Source organism: Hipposideros armiger, unplaced genomic scaffold (assembly GCF_001890085.2).
Source record: "Hipposideros armiger isolate ML-2016 unplaced genomic scaffold, ASM189008v1 scaffold_432, whole genome shotgun sequence".
Lineage (NCBI taxonomy): Eukaryota > Metazoa > Chordata > Mammalia > Chiroptera > Hipposideridae > Hipposideros > Hipposideros armiger.
In genome coordinates this window covers 407,343-428,128 of record NW_017731782.1, presented here as the reverse complement: position 1 = coordinate 428,128, position 20,786 = coordinate 407,343, and the positions used below count along the sequence as shown (strand labels likewise).

General features: G+C 46.2%; 1 protein-coding gene across 4 annotated transcripts in view; it reads left to right on the top strand.

Moving 5' to 3' along the window:
- Positions 1 to 20,786, top strand: part of ZNF366 (zinc finger protein 366) — a 311,266-nt gene that overhangs the window by 283,017 nt on the left and 7,463 nt on the right. For all 4 annotated transcript variants that reach the window (XM_019665068.1, XM_019665070.1, XM_019665069.1 and 1 more), the window contains 2 exons: positions 6,459 to 7,804; positions 11,092 to 11,283. In XM_019665068.1, the coding sequence (XP_019520613.1) occupies positions 6,473 to 7,804; positions 11,092 to 11,283 (1,524 nt within the window). In that variant the 5' untranslated portion in view covers positions 6,459 to 6,472. The remainder of the gene's footprint in view (positions 1 to 6,458; positions 7,805 to 11,091; positions 11,284 to 20,786) is intronic.

Genomic DNA, 20,786 nt, shown 5'->3' with positions numbered 1-20,786 from the left:
TTGAATCACTAGAATATTTAATTCCAGGACTCAAAGTCTCCCCTTGTTATCACAAATTCAGGTGGTTCAATCAAATCCTACATCAGAGGAGTCTTATAACAAGATCTCTTAGCATGAACAGAGAAAGGTTAGCCGTCTGTCCATGTATTTCCCATCCTGCCTTCCTGTTACCCTCCCACAACTCTCCACCCTTTGCTTCTCTTAGCACTGCTACTAATTGTTAAGCTTTTCTTCAACTCTGACCTCCTCCCAGCCCCCATTTTTGTTGAGAGCAGAGCTCCAGGGTCCACAACATAAGTAAAGTGCTACTCTCTCAAATTAAAAGGGAAGCCAGTGTCTCCAAAAACAAAATGTAACTTTTTCCAGTGAAACCCTGGAAATATTCAGGGAATAAAGAATGTGAGCGAATAGTCTTTCATGAATGTCAGGATGAACAAAAAGGAGATAAATAAGTCTGCCCCTGGCATGCTGACTCACCATGACTTTTCTATTAGCATTTACTGGAATGACCTTCGATTCTAATGAGAACCACAAAATACCAGTAATTTTATCTGGGGAATATTTATAGTTTGGTGCAGTAGGTGAATTCCCAATTAAAGGGCATTATTAGAAACAATTTTTTTCCCCCAAACTAAATGTAGTTTCATATTGGTTAGGCCTTGCGTTTCTAATTGGTTGTTATGGTTCAAAGAGATTTTGTTTTTGTTTTTAAAACCTAGTCATTCCCCATTTCCTCATAACTAACTTTCATGTTAGTTACCTGTTATTTTAATACCTGTTAAAGAATATATCCTGAGTCCCAGATGTGTCTAACACAGATCAACCCAATATTTTCCTCCCAAAACAATTTGCTTCCTGACGTACAGCCTATTGGGTTTGGTGACTGAATATACATGGAAGAAAGCCAGGAACTTAGAACATTCTCTGACCACAGCAATAAAAATGTATGATGATTCTAAGGCCTCTCCCTCCCCATCCTCACATTAGTACAAAGGGTGAACTGATACTAACTTCCCAAACATTTCCTTTAGGTGGAAGGGTGCAGGGTGACTGCCCTCTCTTGGTTTATGTTTCATGTTCTGAGTCCAGGGGTCTTTCTTTCTACCTCCTACTGACCATTGGGCTTTTCAGGCATCTGTTTTCTGACTGGGTTGCAGAACTTTGTGGCACTTTGAGGATGGCTCTGTAGCATTAGTGGAGCCAGGATTTAGGGTTTACCCCTAATCTGAGGGTCCATTCAAAGAACCGGCCCTTGGAAACTGAGGAGGGTAAGCAACCGCACACACAAAGTATATATGTCTAGTTTTTCCCACAATAACTACCTGAGAATTTGTGAATGTGCTCATGATCTGATTAGGGACATCCCCAAAAGTCACCTGCAGCCTAAATAATGTAAGATAAAATTATACATTTAAAAGTTCCCTAAGGACACTTTAAAAACAAGAACCATTCATTCCTTTTCTCATCCCACAGCAGTTTACTGAGCATCTACTTTGTGCCAAGCACCATGCTGGGGGTGGAAAACACAGAAGTGAATAACACACCCAGTCCCTGCCCTCACGGTCTAGCAGGAACTGCAAGAGCCCGTGTTGACCCAGCACTGTTCCAACGTCTGAGACTTTGGATTTGACAAACAGGTCCTCCTGCCTCTGGGAAGGTGACCTTTGGTATTAGACTAGGGGCAATTCTTCAGCTTCCCATAAATCAGCTAAAATAGTTCACAAGGTCACCCAACCCCTTTTGTCCTCGCTCAATAAAGCCACCTGTTAGTAATATAAGCTTGAAGATATTTCCGTAATAGGAAAGACAGCTATAGAGAAGGGATGGGGGGTATTCTTACACTAGAAGGTTGACCTCCACACGGAATGAAGAAACTCACCCTGGCCTTACCCACTGGCTTCTTTGTGTGTGGTTCACATTCACTGCTGAGGCAAGACCAACTCAGGGTAAATGGTCAAACTCTTGGCTTTGAACTTGCAAAGCAGAGGCCCAGGTGCCATCAATAGTGACAAGAGTTTCAGCTTGGAACACAGAGATGATGTCAGTTAGCGCTGCTCCACTGATCATCACCTCATCCCTGCTCTCCTGTCCACTCTTTCTTACCCCTCAAAAAACCACACTGTGTTTAATACATATTTTTTTACTCAAGTGGACTGTATGTGAATGGATTGGTAATCCATTACAGAAAGGCCCATTTTTGTTTTGTGCTGTAGTTCTCAAACCTCTGATAGAGACACACATGTGATTTGGGAATATCTAGGTACTGGTAAAAACTGCACTTTATGTCTCACACTCTTGTTATAAGTCTCCAACAACCCAATAGGAATAGCCCAACTCCCATTTAAAGGATGAGAAAATCAAACCCCCAAATTAACTTGCTCGGTTTCCCACAACTGCTAACACAAAGCCAGAATTCAAGGTCAGGTCTTTAAGCTCCAAAACAATGCTCTTTCCACTATCCCAGAGCTGTCTGCTTACAATTTCAGTTCCTTCTTTTTGTATCTTGTCTCAGCACATCCTGGTGGGCAACTATTTTACAACCTGCTGGTTTTCTGGGAGCAGCCCCAGATTACTGACCAGAGGAGGGCCTGCGGCTCCTCTGCCCCCTACACCCTTGGCTAAGCAGCTCGTTGCTGTGTCCGTCCCTGCCCCCCCACCCCACCCGGGCCTCTCTTGCCTCCTGCACAGGAATCCCCTATCTGTCATCGATGCCTGTGAACCTACTTTTAGAAATAGAGGGGAGCACGTGGATGGCACACACTGAGGTTCTTTAGGAGTTTATTAGTATTTTTGCAGAGGCTGCTCAGTTTTAAGTCAATTGATTTCAAGATAAATGACCTCCTGACGAAGACATCTTTTTCCTGCTTTCCTCTTCCACACTGCCCATCCACAATATGGATTTGTTTTTTGGGTTCTTTTCTTTTACCCCCTACGGCTTGTCCATAGCACCCTGTGTTCGGAAGACAGGGATATTAAGTAGCAACAACTATAGCTGATTTCTCTCTCAAGAAGGCCAAGAGGAAACAGATCTACCGCTCTTTGATCTCCCTAGGGAATGGCACTGCACCTTAATAGCTTTATGCAGAAAGAGACTGCTGTTTTAAAGATCTGAAAAATGTCCATGGATGGATCCCAATGCTTTATGAAACCCCCTGAGTTAATAACTACTATTTTAGGGGTGGGGTGTATATACGTACAAGTCAGAAACTAGAAAAAATTTTTATCATATTAAAACAGGGAAGAAATTAAAATGTACATATGTAGTAAAGTCTCTGCATTTGGGGGACATAATTCTGACTTTTTTTTTTCATTGGGGGGAATTGGGGGAATGGGAACAGTGCTGGGGAATTGGCGGAAGGGGAACAGACAAGTTGCTGTCGTCTTGTTCTTCAGTCTAGTTGTGGAGGACGTTGCTTCACTGGCCCAAGTTGGCACCATCATTGCGCTCTTCTCTGGCGAGGCAGATCAGTCGCCGGCTTGTGGACGGCCGCTCACTGCGGCTGCTGGCCGCTCACGCTGGCTGCTGGCTACATACAGTAGCCCATGGCAACCCACTGCCACAGGGGCTGCAGCCTACACCGTCGCCAGCGACTCATGGCAGCCCAGCTCCAGGTTGAGCTGTTGTTCAGCATCTTAGCTGTGGAGGGCAGTGTCACTGGCCCTCATATGTGGGATCCGAACCAGGGCCCTCTGGCATCCCAAGCGAGTTCTTAACCATCACGCCACTCGGCCGGCCCAATTCTGACATTTATGTTTAAAAAAACCCCACACTGGTCTGTTCAACATGTTTCTTTGCTTTTACTAGGTCAATGGTGACAAAATAAAAATGCAAGCACTGAGATAAATATGCTTTTGAACTTAACATTATAAGTGTCACTTCTAAATTGTTAAGATCAGTCAATTAGCAGACTATGTCACAAGAAAAAATAAAAAATTAAACAAAGGCAATGATAATGTGTATAAACTGAAATAACTTCAATTTCAAAATTAGTGGTAGCATTCCTTTCCAATTAAGTAGCTTTCCAGTGTAAGATACACAGCATAGTATAAAGATACCAGACATCATTAGCCATGAATCTTCAAATACCTTCTTAATAATAAAGTATGCAAAAAAATTCAGTAAGTTCTGACCCATGTTCTGACATGTCTCTTTTATATTAATTCTAAAATTAGGCTCTCTAATTTAAAGTAGGAATCACTGCCTCTTTTAACGAGATCAAAATAAAACAGACAGAACCAGTTTGCATGTAGATGGACTCTGTGTGGTTTGCAATAGTCACTTATAGCCTGGAAGAGTTCCCTCCAGGTCCTATTTTGCAGATAGGATCCTGTCTCCAAAAAGCATAAACCAACTATGGCCAAAATGAAATTCCAGAGAAAGGAGCGGCCATTTTCCCTCCATTTCAATAGGACACATTAGCCTAGTCTGAAAGCCAATTATTTCTATAGATGCAACAAATTCTTGGGGCAGGGCCACAGTCTCTACAACTATGTGAATTTAGGACTCAGGACTTGCTGAACTGCAAGCCAAGAGATGATGTAGTAAACATGAAAAACCATCCAAGAGCCCCTGCCCTCTCCATCAAGTCCTGGTCCTGTCAATAGTGACAGTACCACTCCCCTCATTTTGATACCCTTCCCACACCCCTCCCAGTCTTAGAAAGCTAGACATTTCATTCTCCTACTGCAGCTATCACTTCCTATAAGTGCCTGGTGCTTGAGGCAGCAGTGGTAGAAGACCTAGCACATAGTTAATAATTTTAGAAAAAAGCACAAGAAGGATGAGACATAGACCTGGGCCTCCTTTTTGCTGGACATGCAAGCTCTCTTTCTTAATTACTAAGCCCCAAACCCATGGCAAGAAGACAAGCCAAGGCTATCTTCCCACTCACATAAACACAAAGATTCATGGATAGTATTTTTTAGTTCTCTGACACTTTCACATAACAGCTTTAAATAATGCCCAAATATTCATATAATAAGGGCACATATTTTTTTTTTACTCATTTGAATTGTTTGTGTATGGAATTGGTAATCCAATATAAAAAGGCCCATTTTTTGTTTTAATTGTGCTGTAGTTCTCGAACCTCTCATAAAGACATACATGTGATTTGGGAATATCTAGGTACTTGTAAAAACTGCACTTGCCTCACCAAATACTACAGAAAAGCTTTGAAAGCTGTTGACCCTCTCACCCCTGGGACCCTCAACCTGTACTGCTCAGCATGTAAGCTTTCCCAAAGGCTAGGGCCCTGAGTTAGTCCAAGACCCTATCCCAGCCCTGTCTCCAGGGACCTGAGGCCAGCCAGACCTTATGCCTGGTGAGGGCAACTGGCTCTGAGGAATCTAATGAGCAAAAAGGACCAATCCCATTCAAACTCAGAGTATTTAGGTAGAAAGGGCTCTCCCTCGAAATGTGGAGTCAGTCACTTAGTTATTTCCACCAGTGTCCATGTGAGGAAGATAGAAAAATGGCAAGGAGACATGTGAAAGGAAGCATGGCCCCTGGTTTTGACTCTGGTTCCACACGCTGTCCCAGGCCTACCTGATGTAGTCAACCAGGCTGCAGTAACTGGCTCAGCAGAGAAATGCCAGGCACCACAGGAACCACCAAAGGCCGCACTTTACTCGGACACCTGTGTGAAGGGGAAGATGCAAGTGCCGTTTTGAGAATCACAGTCTTGAAATCTTTCCCCTGAAGTTGCTTCAGGTGGAAGATTAGAACGCATACATGGCCAAGATGACTTTGTAACATTGGGTTATATGCTTTTCTTAATCACACCGATCTCATCGGCTCAATACACCCAGCAGCACACCTTTCATGGGGTGGATACCCAGAAAATCTGAAAAATGAGTTAAGCGTTCAAGTTCCTTTTCTTGCATGGCCTTGACTATCCTCATCTTCCAGCAGCAAAGGCCTCAAGACAGGGAAGTAGCGGATATTGGTTCCCTTGGAGAAGAAACGACCCTAAAAGGCACATTAAAGTCATTATTAGCAGATACAATCCCATCTCAGGAGGAAAAGTCACAGCAGAACATGTCCCAGTTCTGACTCCTGTACTGGGTAGCTGCGGGACTTAAGCATGTCACTTCATCTCTCTGGGCCTTGGTACCCTCATCTTAAGTGGGGACAATGACCCGATGAGTTCTCAGGTTTTTTCTTCCCAATCCAGTCTACTCCCACAGACCCCACCCAGCCCACCTCCCAGCTATGGTTCTGTGACTAAGGATTTACACTGGAGACCTAGGGTCCCACTCCAGGAGGCCAGTGCTTTCCACATTAGTAACTGGGCTTGCAACGGGGACAAACGGTGATACATCGAACAGCCCCTAGGATAAATGAGGGTCACTATTAAGCATGCATTATTCTTCATAAGTTAGTACTGGCATCTAGCCAAAACCCTTAATGGAAAAAAGGATTAAAAAAAAAACCCAGTATATTTTATTTCTCTTTAAAGGAAAACTGCCAAGGATGCAGAAGGAAATGAAGATGATCAAAGACGAGGATGTGCATTTCAATTTGGGTGTGAAGCGGAACCCCTCCTTTCCCCACTGTCTGCAGCCAGTGGCTTCTCGAGGGAAAGCTCCCCCAAGACACTCCTTCCCAGAAGCTCTCCGGGGGCCTTTTTCTCAGTTCCGGTATGAGCCTCCTCCTGGAGACCTAGATGGATTCCCGGGGGTCTTTGAAGGAGGCGGGTCTCGGAAACGGAAGAGCATGCCCACCAAGATGCCCTGTAATCACCCAACGGAAGAATCTGCTCTTGCCCTCCAGTCTGAGGAGAGCAAAAACCATGCCCCGCCGAACTACCCTCTGCTGTTCCCGCAACCCCCGCGCCCCAAGTATGACTCGCAGATGATAGACCTGTGCAACGTGGGCTTCCAGTTCTACCGCACCCTGGAGCACTTGGGGGGCAAGCCCGTCAAGCAGGAGCCCGTGAAGCCCAGTGCCGTGTGGCCCCAGCCGACACCCGTTCCATTCCTGCCCACGCCCTACCCGTACTACCCCAAAGTCTCCCCGGGCCTCATGTTCCCCTTCTTCATGCCTTCGGCCTCCCCCTTCCCCTTTAGCCGGCACACTTTCCTGCCCAAACAGCCCCTGGACCCGCTGCTGCCCCGCAAAGCTGAGCCCCAGGAGAGCGAGGAGACCAAGCAGAAGGTGGAGAGGGTGGATGTGAACGTGCAGATCGACGACAGCTACTACGTGGACGTGGGCGGAGCGCAGAAGCGCTGGCAGTGCCCCAACTGCGAGAAGTCTTACACTTCCAAGTACAACCTGGTGACACACATCCTGGGCCACAGCGGGATCAAGCCACATGCGTGCACCCGCTGCGGGAAGCTCTTCAAACAGCTCAGCCATCTGCACACCCACATGCTGACCCACCAGGGCACGCGGCCCCACAAATGCCAGGTGTGCCATAAGGCCTTCACTCAGACAAGCCACCTGAAGCGCCACATGATGCAGCACAGCGAGGTGAAGCCACACAACTGCCGCGTATGCGGCCGGGGCTTTGCCTACCCCAGTGAGCTCAAGGCCCACGAGGCCAAGCACGCCAGTGGGCGGGAGAACATCTGTGTGGAGTGCGGCCTCGACTTCCCCACCTTGGCCCAGCTGAAGAGGCACCTCACCACGCACCGGGGCCCCATCCAGTACAACTGCTCCGAGTGCGACAAGACCTTCCAGTACCCCAGCCAGCTGCAGAACCACATGATGAAGCATAAGGACATCCGGCCGTACATCTGCTCCGAGTGCGGCATGGAGTTCGTGCAGCCCCACCACCTCAAGCAGCACTCCCTCACCCACAAGGTATTGCGAGGGCCCCCAACCCAGGGCGAGGGTGGGGGATGGGGATAGGGGTGCTGGCGGGGCCGTGGGGAAAATGAGCAGAGTTTGGGGACCCGGGGCCAGGAGACCTGTGCTGCTCCCCACCTCCGACGGGAGGAGCTGTGTAACCCTGGGCAGGAGGCTTCCCTTCCCAGAGCCCTGACGTCTTTCCTCGCCTTGGAATGGGGGAGTAGGAGGAGACTAGCAATCAAGTCCTTTCCCATCCAGCCTTCTGGAGTTGGAGGTGGGCCTGGAAATAAATACTGTGGACCATTTGGAGAGGACGGTGGGGAAGGATGAAGGAAACAGCTGCTCTTCGTGCTGTTGTTTCTTAGCCTCCTAGAATTTCTAAAATTCTGTTTCTGGAAACTTCATCCAGGGCCCTAGCATGAGCGTGTCATCAGGCTGTCTCGACCCAAGAGCAGCCCTGAGCCCGGGATATGCTAATCGGAGCCTTTTTCTAAAGAATTCTGTTGGCCTCTTGCTGCTGAAGCAGTGGCTGCCCTTTGGGCTGTTTTCTCCCTCACTTGTGAGACCTGCTTTATACCCAACCCCCCCCTCCACCCCCACCCCATGGAGTCCCTGCCTAGCTGGCTGCAGTGCTCTGTGGTTTGTATTCTTAGAGGCATGAGAGAGCATCCTTCTCTGTTTAGTTTGGTTTTACCTTTCCTGGTCTTCAAGGAGAAATACAGGCCCACAGGTCTAAGTTCAGCATAGTTTGCAACCAAAACCCTGGAGTCATTCAGGATGAACTAAAATGAACTAAAACAAGGCCCCAGTGACGTCCCTGAAATCTTACCTGGCTAAACTGACTTGGGACTGCTTTGAGCTGCCGAGAGGGGAGGTTTGCCCCACTGACCTTTACCCTCACACCTTTGACCTGAAGTGGTTTTCTTGGCAAGAGAGACTTCTAATAAGCCAGAGTTTGGGAACATTCTTTAGTTCTGAAAGGTCACTGGAGGACGTTGCCCAGCCAAGATACCATTTCTGCTCTGCCACAATGGGTTTCATTTGATAGGTTAGGACAAAACACAGGCCGTTTCTGGCTCTGCCACAGAGACGAAATGTGTGGCTGCCTTGTGGACTCTGTGAAGACAGCTCCTGCCCTACTCAAGGCACCTGTAGACACCACCCAGAGAAGATCTGTGTCACATTAACTTGGCTGCTAAGTGCAGGACCATCAACAAAGAACCTAGACTAGGATTCAGCCACCAAGGGGGTCATTAGCCGATTTCAGGGGCTCCTACATGTGTGAAAAAGGAATCCAAGCTGCATTTTGGAACATATAAAAAGTATGCAAGATAGCAGGAAATGAAGTCACAATGGGAAAAACAACCCAGTATCTGAAATAAGTCTCATTTAAATTAGGAAACAAAATGCATTTTAATTAAAGGTGTCAACAAACAGCGAGAGTAGTATTTATTGAACACTTGTTCTATGCCAGCTGCTTTACTTCTCATTTAGTCTGCTTCAACAATGCTGAGCTACCTGTGGGTATCATTACTCCAAATTTGCAGATGACACGCCGAGGCATGAGGAAGTCACCCAGAATCTCTGACTCCAGCACCTCTCTTGATCACTACTGTCCAGACATCCCCTTCTTCACCCCTTTCCCTCCCCTCATCCTTCACTACCAACGGACTGCAGCCTCCCTTTCTGTGACTTCACTAATCCTCTTAGGAACACAGCAGCTTCCGTTGTTCCCCGAAGTTGTGTCCATGCTTCCATTCACTTGGGTTCTACGCCAGCCCACATGTGAATTTTACTTTGGACAGAGAATTCTCTTCAGAGAATTCCAAAAACAGTGGTAAGTCGATAGTTTTCCTTGGTCCCAGGACAACTAGATCTTAGCCAAGTATAGAGACAATCTTGAGAGGAAAGATGATGAAGTAAATTTTACAACGCATTGCAAAAATAGTTTTCATTAATTTCATAATTTTAAACTCATGGTTTGAATATGCAACATGTTTTTAAAATTCATCTTCTTAGGAGGGCATTAAAATTGAGATCCCTTCAATAGCATGAATTCATACTCATCTGCAATCATCTAGACTAGAGAGCATTCTAGCTGGCAAGAGGCCCCGGGCTCTCATGACCCACCACTTGCTCTTGAGATCAGGAAGCCTTCACCAGGAATGGCCACAAGACTTGTCTTAAGTTATGCAGCCAGTAATTGTCTGGGCAGAGTCCTGAGCTCACCCTTGAGTGCCATGGGCTCACCAAAACTGAGGAGTACTACTTTCTTACCATGTCCCAAATTAAAGAAATGGAAATATAGGCAGAGAGAATCAAAGCTAAGCATGGAACCCCTCCAGCTATAGGTCACTATGGATACCAGCCAATATGGGATTTATAAAGTACAATTTGTTAGCTAAGCAACTTGTTCTAATCTTGTAATAACCTTGGTTTTAATGCCATGAGTCTTTTCGTTTTCCTTCCAAAAAGTCATTCTGTGTCAAGATCTCTTGCAAAAAGGCCTTTTCAAGGAAGCAATGGTTAGTAAGGATTAGCTACTACTCTACCCATGCCGTGAGTCCCTGGAAATGCTTTCAACTTGAGGGCATCAGTGCCTAAGTACTCAAAGACTTCTCCACAAACAGCAAGGCAACCACAAAATCCCTTTTTGTCCCGTTTTCTAATTCAGAAAGCTGTGCTCTGCCAAATCTCTCTATAGGACAGAAGCCATCTTAGAGGAAGTTCCATATCCAAATTACACAGAGGTCACTGTGGCCTGTGGGAACCCAGGGGGACCATCTTAAGAGGAGATTATCAAGTTATAATTTATTGAAGTGTGGATATGAGTTGTTCTCGGATTTTCAAGTCCATTAATGAGAACTCAAGAGAACATATGGGAACTGATATTATCAGTTTAGGAGGTTTATTTTTTTCATTGTCACGAAAGCCAGATTACAGACTCATTTCGCATATCATTCCACACTACTCTTACCAAAATCCCATTATCCCCCAAAACTATTACTGTAGAATTAGCCCCAACAGCAGCAGAAACAACAAAAGAAATAGTTTTCTTTTCCTCTAACAACAGTTCAGGTAGTTTATGGTTTTCAGAAGAATAAAAAAAGATTATGTAATCAGCACTTTTCAAGAAAATAGCAGTTTAACAAGGCTAAAGCCACATCATTTGGAACACAACATCTGTCTCCAAGCTCTTTGTGGATTTATGTGGCAGAGAGAAAAACAAAGACTATAACCCTGATGAAAGCATGTTACCTGCTAACCGCATTTTTTTTTTTAATCTTGCCTCCCTCCAGGGTGTGAAAGAGCACAAGTGTGGGATTTGTGGGCGGGAGTTCACTCTGTTGGCCAACATGAAGAGACATGTGCTGATCCACACCAATATCCGCGCCTACCAGTGTCACCTCTGCTACAAGAGTTTTGTGCAGAAACAGACCCTCAAGGCACACATGATCGTTCACTCTGATGTGAAGCCTTTCAAATGCAAGGTGGGCTGGGGCCCCTGGGAGAGTGCAGAAAGGGAGGACTCAGAGGGTTGTACAAATGCCCGATGGGGAAGAGTCTCCGGGGAACCTTCTACTCCATTTCATGGGCGGGGCCGCGGAGGCATAGAGTAGGTCCATGGCCAACCCCAGGCACGCCTACTGCTCTGCCCCTCTTTCCACCACACATATGTTCACACCAGTCCTCAGCTGGGCCCTGAAGAGCCTGCCCTCTTTGTCTCCCTGTGAAATCAGTGCCCAGTGGGTGGGGGCAGCCAGCAGGGGAGGTCTGAGGGCGGAAGGCCCATTTGGGGAATGAGATTGTTAAAGGATAAAGGTGACGTGGGACACTCCTGTTCTAGAAAGGAGCAATCAGGTGTAGCCCTCTTCCCTTGATAAGACAATGAGTAGAATACAGAAAGGAGTCGGAGCGGCTTCTAGCACTGCCCTTTTCTCTTCCCACTCCCCCCACCTCCTGCCTTCCTGACACTTGGACTGAGCAGTGTTATCGGAGAGCAGGTCTCCCAGAGAGGAAGAAGGAGATTCTGAGGTCAGCTCTCAGATGACCTCAGAAGTGCTTGCCTGGACTGGGGAATAACTGTGAGCACAGCCATCTGAAACATTGCTCATTTATTCCGAAAGACCATGAAGCATCTTTGTTAAAATCTGTGTCACATTAACTTGGTTGGATTTTTATTTCATCAGCTGTGTGAGCTGGAGATTTGTAAAACCCAAAGCACTGACTGGTGTTACTCAGAAATGCTCGGCCTTCCCAGGCTGTCCCCCCTCCAACACACACACACACACATGGTTTCCTTTCTCCACCTCTAAGACAAAAAGGAATCTTGCTCCCGATTGGGTAGTTTCATTCAAGGAATGTACGCGCAGTGTCATCCCAGTCATGAGGAGAGGGCTGAGGGGGAAGAAGAGGGAAACCACCATGCTCAGATATCATTTGAGCCTTTCCGTTTGAAATGGGCATTTTCCTTCTCTGTGTTGCTGCTTGACTGACGGGCTCTCAATGATAGTCTCAGTCGATCTCTATTTCTAATGTAGGGTGCCTTGCTTCCAGGGGCTGTACTTGCCTTAATCCCTCTGCAGTCTCCCCACTTGAAGGAACCCCCTGTGAAGCTGCCTTCTTTCCTGTGTTGGCCACTCCTGGACAGGGTGAGAGGGTCAGGAACCAGAGCTTCCCTAGATGTCTGTGGGCATTCTCCGGAGGTGGGGGAGGGAGGTTTCTCCCTCCAGCCCTTTTCCTGCCACCTACTTGTGTTTCTCCTCCTTTCCTTCAAGTTGCCAGTGGTTTGAAAGTCATTTTGTGTCCATCTTGAGTCATCTGCGCTGAAGGGAGAGGAAGCTGCAAGCAGGACGGGCCTGGTGCATAAGGAAATTGCAGGGCCCCTTGTTCAAATGTAATGAAGAATTTTAAGATGGTGAGAGCAGGGCATTACACCAAACTCAGGACCCTTCTGAGTTTGGGGCCTGTGTGACTGCACAGGTCACACACCCGTGAGGCTAGATTGGCTGCGTGAGCCAGTGGAAACCACAGACCACCTCGTTTTTTTTTCTTTAGACACGTCTTTGATTTCCTTCCCACTTCACTGAGCCCCATAAACCCTTCACTTCTTTTTTTTTTTTAATTGGGGCATAGTTGACTCTTTTTAAGGAGGGGGCAGCTTACAGTGGTGCATGCAGGGATCGAACCGGCAACCTTAGTGTTATCAGCACAACATTCTAACCAACTGAGCTAACCCGTCACCCCCTGAGCCTTTCACTTTTAACAGAGCTGTCCCCACTTGCCAGAGGTTCACTGTCTCCTACAATGGAGGTACAAGCAGGGGCTCTTTGCCACCCTTCATTCCGTGTATTGCATTTACTCTTGAACTTCAAGCGTGTACTGATTTTTATCTTATCAACTGGTGGTAGACAGCACATAGAGTTGTTAAAATATGAAGGGAGCCACTGTAGTTTGCAATCCCCTAAATATTCACACGTGCCCACTCCAACCAACCCTTACCTCCACCTGATCAATTCAGGCTCATCAGTAGTGATTAAACCAGGCAGAAACTGTCTCTGAAACAGAGGGATATGTCAGGGAGCAGAGCCGATACAGGAAAAGGGCTTGTGTGTTATTTGGGGGCCCAGAGGCTGTTCTGTTTTTGTATATCAGGGGCCTCAGAGAGGCTGAGAGGATTTCTTAGACCAGGTGGTATCTGAGGATTTAGAGGCTTCTCTCTGGTACCGCTGCATAGAAGTATACAGTGCAGCGCAGTCTGGGCCCATAATACAGTGAGCCAGTGTAGCTTGGTGTTTCCAGCCTCCCTTCATGAACGACTGCTCCTCCTCCACCTCGGTGACAGTGCACCATATATGTTTCATATATGTTTGATGGTCGCCTTTATGGTTCAGAAATCCTACCTGACCTCTCCTTGAAGGTGTGTTAGGCCCTGGATGTCTGGTCACACCATTGGACCCCATAAGAGAGGGGCTGGTAGCATGAAATGCCAACTCTGAAATGATGCATAGTTTATACTCTCCAAGGGGAGATGGGTCTGGTGCAGGAATTGGACTGGTCATCTGCAAAGGTCACTTGTTCCTGGTGGATAGGTTCTCTCAGCAGACCACACTGTAGGTCAAGAGGCTGCCTAGGAGAATGTATCTATCATTAGAACAAAAAGAACTGGATGTTAAAGGCTATTTCAAACTTGGTGGCCCTTCTCCATTCTTAGATACTTCTGAATCAAGAACCAGATGTCAGTTACCTCAGTCAGGAGCCCTCTGTCTCCTGGAAAGTGCCAGAAGCACACTGCCAGGTTCTTTCTCTCTTTGTTCCCATCTCCCCGCAAAGTGCCACTCTGCTTGGTATTCTCTTCCTTCCATCACCCTTCTTCATTTCAAAGCAATTTCAGAGCATGTCTGAGTTTTCAGATTATATAATGGGGTTTGGTGTTGGTAAACTAGCTCCAGATCTCACAGTGGGAGGGGCCATCCCAAGATGGTGTTTTGTTTGTATCCCATCCATTTTGTGCAGGATTCTTAGAAATATGGCCCTGTGTGGAAGTTGTTGAGAGTTTGGGAATTGGGAGAGGAATAGAGGGCCATTTGCTCATTCATCGTTATGCAATTCACAGCTATCAGAGATAAGTGGCTGGCTGGCTACATAGTGATGGTGGAGAATAGGCCCAGACAACTAAACCCAGGCTTTATCGTGCTAATGGGGCAGAGTTATTCCCTTCACATGATTGACATGGCTGAAAAAAGAGGCAGGCCTTGCTCCAGCCATACTCTAAGAATTAGTTCTGTCTCCTTTACCCCAAAACTTGCAAAAAAGGGAGATTTTTTTTTTTAAGTAACAGATTCTTAGGACTCTCACCACTAAAAATCCTTCCTAAAATAAATCCCTCCCCCTGTTGCAACATGATCTGGTTCTCTCCAGCCCCATGCTCAGTGGAAACAGCTGTCCACAGCAAGCAGCAAAGTTCACTCACTGTGGGATTAAGCATTCACAATAGAATGGAAAATTAGAGGAGAGGAAAGGTTTCCATTCTGTTTCTTTTTTTTTTTTTCCTTATAAAAAAATTACTGCCCTTCTGAGCTCTTTTGCTATTGGCTCAACTTCTGGACGCCTTGCTCCCTGGAGCCAGCTGGAGCTGGTCCAGAGACCTGCGCCTGTAGGCTCAAGCCATGTTTCAGAAAGATGCTTCCCAGATTCTGCGTAAGCACACAGGGCTGGATTTGGATGCTATCCTTGTAGCAGCCACACTCCATAAAAGCAAAGAACCAGCTGCCGTCTTTGGGAAACCTGTCCAGGAAAAGCAGCCATCCAGAATTTCCGGGACAAATTCTCCTTTGAGATGGGTGAAGCCGGGAGCTGCCTAAGTTATGAATCACCAGGTCATCTGCAACGGGGTCTGAAACAGAGGCCTGAAGGCCAAGGGCAGACCTGAGAGGAGAGGATAAGGTCCTGCCACCTGCACCAAACAGGCTCCATCTTTCCCGCCAGCTCTTGGAAGCCTCATAAAAGAGAAACCAGGTCAGGACTTGTAGGGGCCCGGTACTTGAGACCAAGGTTCTTGGGCTGGCATGGAGGGGGTTAAGGCAGTGACCAGATAGCAGCCTTTTGGCAGCAAAGCCCTCCTCAGCAGAAGGAAGGATATAGCTGTATGAACTGCCTGCTTAACAATGCCTCACATGTCCCCAGGGGCCCGCCTGCAAATAGATTTCATCTTGCTTTCTCTTGTACTTTTCAAAGCTTCCTGTTTTCTCACGGCCCTCTTGGACAGTTTACAGTCTCTCTCTCCCTCCCTCCCTCTCTCTCCCTTTGAGGAAAGGAACACCCTTCTTATTAAAAGAGAGAGAGAGAGAGAGAGAGAAGAATGTAGGGGAAGGGCAGTTTAGCAGAGGCCATTCTCCTCAGCTGCAGGCTGCAGCTCTTTGACCTTTTCTCTCAGAATAGGAAAACACAGGCTTCCTGGTGCATCTCAGACCTCAAGCTCAGATCAGGCTGGTTGGCGCGAAGTAGAAGCAGCGTGCCTCTTCTTGGCTTTGTGGGCCTCAGTGGCTCAGTGGCTACCCTGTCTCTGCACGCAGCAGACTTGACTTCTCAGTGGCCCTGCTGTCAGCATTGTTGCTGGGGCTCATGGGAAGTGGCGTAAGGCATCACCAGGCCCTGGACCAGGGAGGGAAGGGGCACCAGGAGGCTGGAATTTGGAACCCCATCTATGAAGATGAGGAACAGAGCATCTACCAGCTGTTTGAAGGGCTGACTAAGGATCAGGGAGCCAGCTAAGGGGCTCTCCCAAAGCCTGCAATCTAGAATGAATCTTCTCTTTCCATCCACACTTCCCAGTGCTGGGTCAGGCACAACTGCTTCCATTTCTAGTATGCCTCAAGTAACCTGGCAGGTATTTACTCAAAGAATTCCTCACCTGGTCCTTCCTTTAATATTTCCTCTAAATAATTTGGTTTAAAAAGACAACAACCTCATCTTCAAAGATCTTTCTATTTCTGGAATATAAGCATCTACTATGTGCATGATAATGATAGGAACAAGAGCTAATATTTATTCATCTCTATTTGCCACACCCGTTACATGAATTATCTTATTTGATCCTTACAACAACCTTCATAAGAAACTATTATCATCGACATTTTACAAAAGAGGAAACTGAGCACGTTCTCTTTCCCTTTGGAGTCTCGCCATCACCTCTCTGCTCTGCCATCTCAAAGCCTCATGACCCATGCAACCCATTTTTAAAAGACAGTTCAAAGTATTTGTTCCAATTTTTTATTAAATGTTGAGGTCCACTCACCTCTTAAAAAGGAGATATAAAAGTGGGTATCCGTGGAAAAGCTGAGATTTAATGTCCTACACACTAATACCCCTCATTAGAGCATCCGAGATGACCACCTGCAAGATGAAATCTGAGTCTCACCACTCCAGCCGCTTCCTGTACCAGTACCTGCCCCTATTTTAATCTTCTCAGATCTTGGCAGGAGATGATTCAGCAAGTATTGACTTGGGCAAGCTCTGAGCCTCACATCTCATGATTAAAGGGGGCCTTGACATAGATGTCTGCTTTTTCCAGGAGAAGAAACTAGAGTTTTGGTGGTCTCTCTCAACCTTTCTTCTTCCTTCCAGTCTAACTCTCCTCCTCTACTACAGTGATTCTGCTTGGAGCTCATATCGCAAACCCCACCTAAGGGTGCCATCTTTAATTGACCCAATCTTCTTTCTCTGGCCTCTCTTCACTAACAGTGACTGAGAGCCCTCTCTCTGAAATTCATGGACACAAAATATCTCCATACATTCGTGTATTGACATGTGAAGACAATGTTCTGAAAAAAAGATGAAGAGGCCAAGTGTTCTGGATAAGAACCAAAGGGCTTTGTGGAAGGGTCAGAGGCTGAGAGGAAGAAGCTAAGAGTGCCTACCACTGAGATGTGAATGGTATTGAAGTCCCTCGGGCCCTGAGTTAATTGTCTCTATTCTTCTGCCACTGAGGATTTTGGTTTACAAACTAGTGTGTATAGGGTTATATACACTATAATGGGGAAAGGCAGAGAGTTGGTGATGGCTGCTTTTTGCACTTTTTACATGGGATAGTAATATTTTTCTGACTTGTTTGTTTAGTCCCTGAGCAAAATACTTAGCTATCTATTGCTACTATGTGTGTACCCTTTTGCTTGATACTGGGGTTAGCCACAAAGAAAAGGAAGGTAATCCTTGCGTGTCTGAAGATGGTCTTGGCACCTTTTACTGCCCCAAACATCTTGCATTGTTGACACACCTCCACTCAGCGCTGGGAAAGCTCCCTATTGGCTGGCCCAGTAGGTTACCATAGACCATGAAGGATAAAAATTAAATTTTACCAGCAGCACAGAAATCAGTCTCCTTTACCAATCACACATCAGATAATATGGCTGACCAGTCATGCCCCACAGTGGACCTTTCCTGAGGCTACAGGCCTTGACTTGAGGGGACAATATTATTTTAATGTCCCTATGTACCACTGAAATGTCCCAGGAAGTTCAGCAGTGATGAATTGAGCCAGAAAAACATTAAAATAGAAAAACATACACTAGGGTATGATAAAGGATCATAAAAGGTTGCTTGTCTAAGGCTAGGTAACGTTCTGGAAAATACCATTGGTAGCCATTGTAATGTGTGCATACCTGGTGTGTGTGTTGGGGTGGGGCAAGGTGAGGAGGAAAGAGGTGGGACCTTGGGGCAGGTGATTGCAGGACCTGCTCTAACCCCAAGGTCACAGCAGCTATGGCAGCAACAAGCTGTTAATCATTATTACAACAGTGATAGTCACCTGGCCTGTAGTTTAAGGATGAATGAGGTCTCTAAAACTATTTAATGAAAAGACTTTATTCTTCTGTCGAAACAAAATATTCTTCAAGGTTAGGCTAAAATTTCTTCTCCTTTACAAAACCTTTTTGGACCAGTTCAGCTTCTAATACCTCAATAACCATAAATAATAACTAGTCAAGTGCAGAAGGCACCCGTCTCATCTCTCCAGCTCTGTCTGTCTGGCCTATAGGACAGTGATGCCCATTTAGGCTTGGACTAGTGCAGTAGCCTAATTGATCTTCCAGCCTCCAGCAACTCTCCCCCTACATGTCTTGCGCTTAACTACCCACAGATTTTGCTGTTTTCAGATCTGCTGCTACAACATTACTCCAAATAATCAGGAACCATTCTATGAACCAAATGAGATATACTTTTTTGTAAAAATGACCCACAACTGGAAGCACCTAATGTATAATCTCTAGATTCAAAGCTTTTTTTCCTTGGCCAGCATGGAGAACTTCATAAACTAAGCTAATAAATGGAACTCTACCAGAACTTGTACACACGTGCAAAACTGGACCATGAATTTATATATCTTAATAAATTGTCTCTGTTGAGAATAAAGGAAAGCAAGTATCCATCCACAAGTAGGGCTTCTGAGGACATTTAAATTACACCAACTCTCTCAGCCTTTCCCCTCTTGGGTCACCTTTTCCAAATGAATGTGGTGTGCTGTTACTCTGAATCCTGAGTGTGGGGCACCAGTGTGTTGAATTCACTGTTGCTAGTAAGGAAGTAAAAAGGGGAAAAGTAATTAAAACCCCCCAATATGAATCATTTAAAAATACAGAACCAACCATTCATTACCCATGCATGGATTATCCGTGACAAATTTGTAATCACAGGCTGGCTTCCTCCTACCAACCACCCAGCATCCTTTTGGGCTGATCTCCCAAAGTACCATTTGTTGGGTCTACCTATTCTTCTAAGCCAGCTCAACGCTCACCTCCATAGCCATCTGAAGAAACTGCTGACTTCGTCAATAGAAGTTCAATCCAGAATCCCCAACATTGGCCCTGAAAATACCCCTCAGTGAAAAAGGAAAACCGGGCCGGCCAAGTGGCGCAATGGTTAAGAACTCGCTTGGGATGCCAGAGGGCCCCGGTTCGGATCCCACATATGAGGGCCAGTGACACTGCCCTCCACAGCTAAGATGCTGAACAACAGCTCAACCTGGAGCTGGGCTGCCATGAGTCGCCAGCGACGGCGTAGGCTGCAGTCCCTGTGGCAGTGGATTGCCATGGGCTACCGTGTGTGGCCAGCAGCCAGCGTGAGCGGCCAGCAGCCGCAGTGAGCGGCCGTCCAGAAGCCGGCGACTGATCTGCCTCGCCAGAGAAGAGCGCAATGATGGTGCCAACTTGGGCCAGTGAAGCAACATCCTCCACAGCTAGATTGAAGAACAAAACGACAGCAACTTGTCTGTTCCCCTTCCCCCAACTCCCCAGCACTGTTCCCATCCCAATTCCCCAATAAAAAAATCTTTAAATAAATAAATAAATAAATAAATAAATAAATAAAATAAAGTGCAGAAATAATACCCAAATACATTTTTTAAAAAAAAAAGAAAAAGGAAAACCGGTGTTAGCTTCTGAGGACGCTGTCCCGCAGCTCTCTGTCCGTGGCATCTCTTGCTCCATATTGCTGCCCTCGCAGCTTGGGCCTCTGAGGTTGCGGAGGGAATGAGAATGTTCCTTTCTTAACACTCTGGACCGAACACAGACACAAAACTCCTTTGCATTCCTCCCAGCACAGCCAAGGAAGGGCTAGAGTTCCCAAACCCTGCTCTGGTAAGGCTTAGGGACATCCAACATGAGCACGGGTCCCAGAGCACTGGCTTTCGTCTCACACCTTCCCTGTCTGCATACAGCGCCTTTGGAAGGCAGCTTCTTTTCTGAAAGAAGTTGGAGAACCACTGTTGTGGTTCATCACGCATGTGCACTTTGATGGAAATCGTGAGAAATGACAAAGAAAAAAAATGAATAAAACATGTTTACTGTTGGTATAGCTGAGATAATACTTTCAGTACTTCAAATCTCTATACAGAGAAAAGACACACTCCTTCCTTTATGTGTTTGTTCCTTTTCAATTTAAAATTCATCCCAATAATTAAAAAATTTAAACATTAGAAAAGCATTGCCTGATACAGTCTAACAGAAGAGATCTATGGGGGTGGGAGGGGGAGGCAGGATGGTGGAGTGGTTGACCGTGTGGCCTCTGGTGTCCGATGACCTGAATTCATTATCTCAGTTCCAGCTCTCACTCGCTGTGTGCCTTGGCCAATCCCTTCAACTTAATCCCTTCGTTTGTCCATCTGCAAAATGGGGGTGATAACAGCACCCATCTCTTAGGGTTGATGTGAGAATTAAGTGATCTATCCTATGGCAGACTTACGACAGGGCCTTCCATATTGTAAATATTCAAGTAAACAAGTAATTGTATCTTTATTATTCAAGCAAGGCACACTTTGAGCAATTGCTTTTCGGATCAGCTTTGCTGCTTTGCAAAAGGTTGCATTCAAAAGAAGCTTTAATAGCTTGGTGATTTTTATTTTACGCTGACTTTAAAAAAAAAAAACCCTGTACAACAGGAATAAAATCTCGTGAATCCATCCCTACCGACACCACCCCTGAGCCTGTGCACAGTCCAGCCC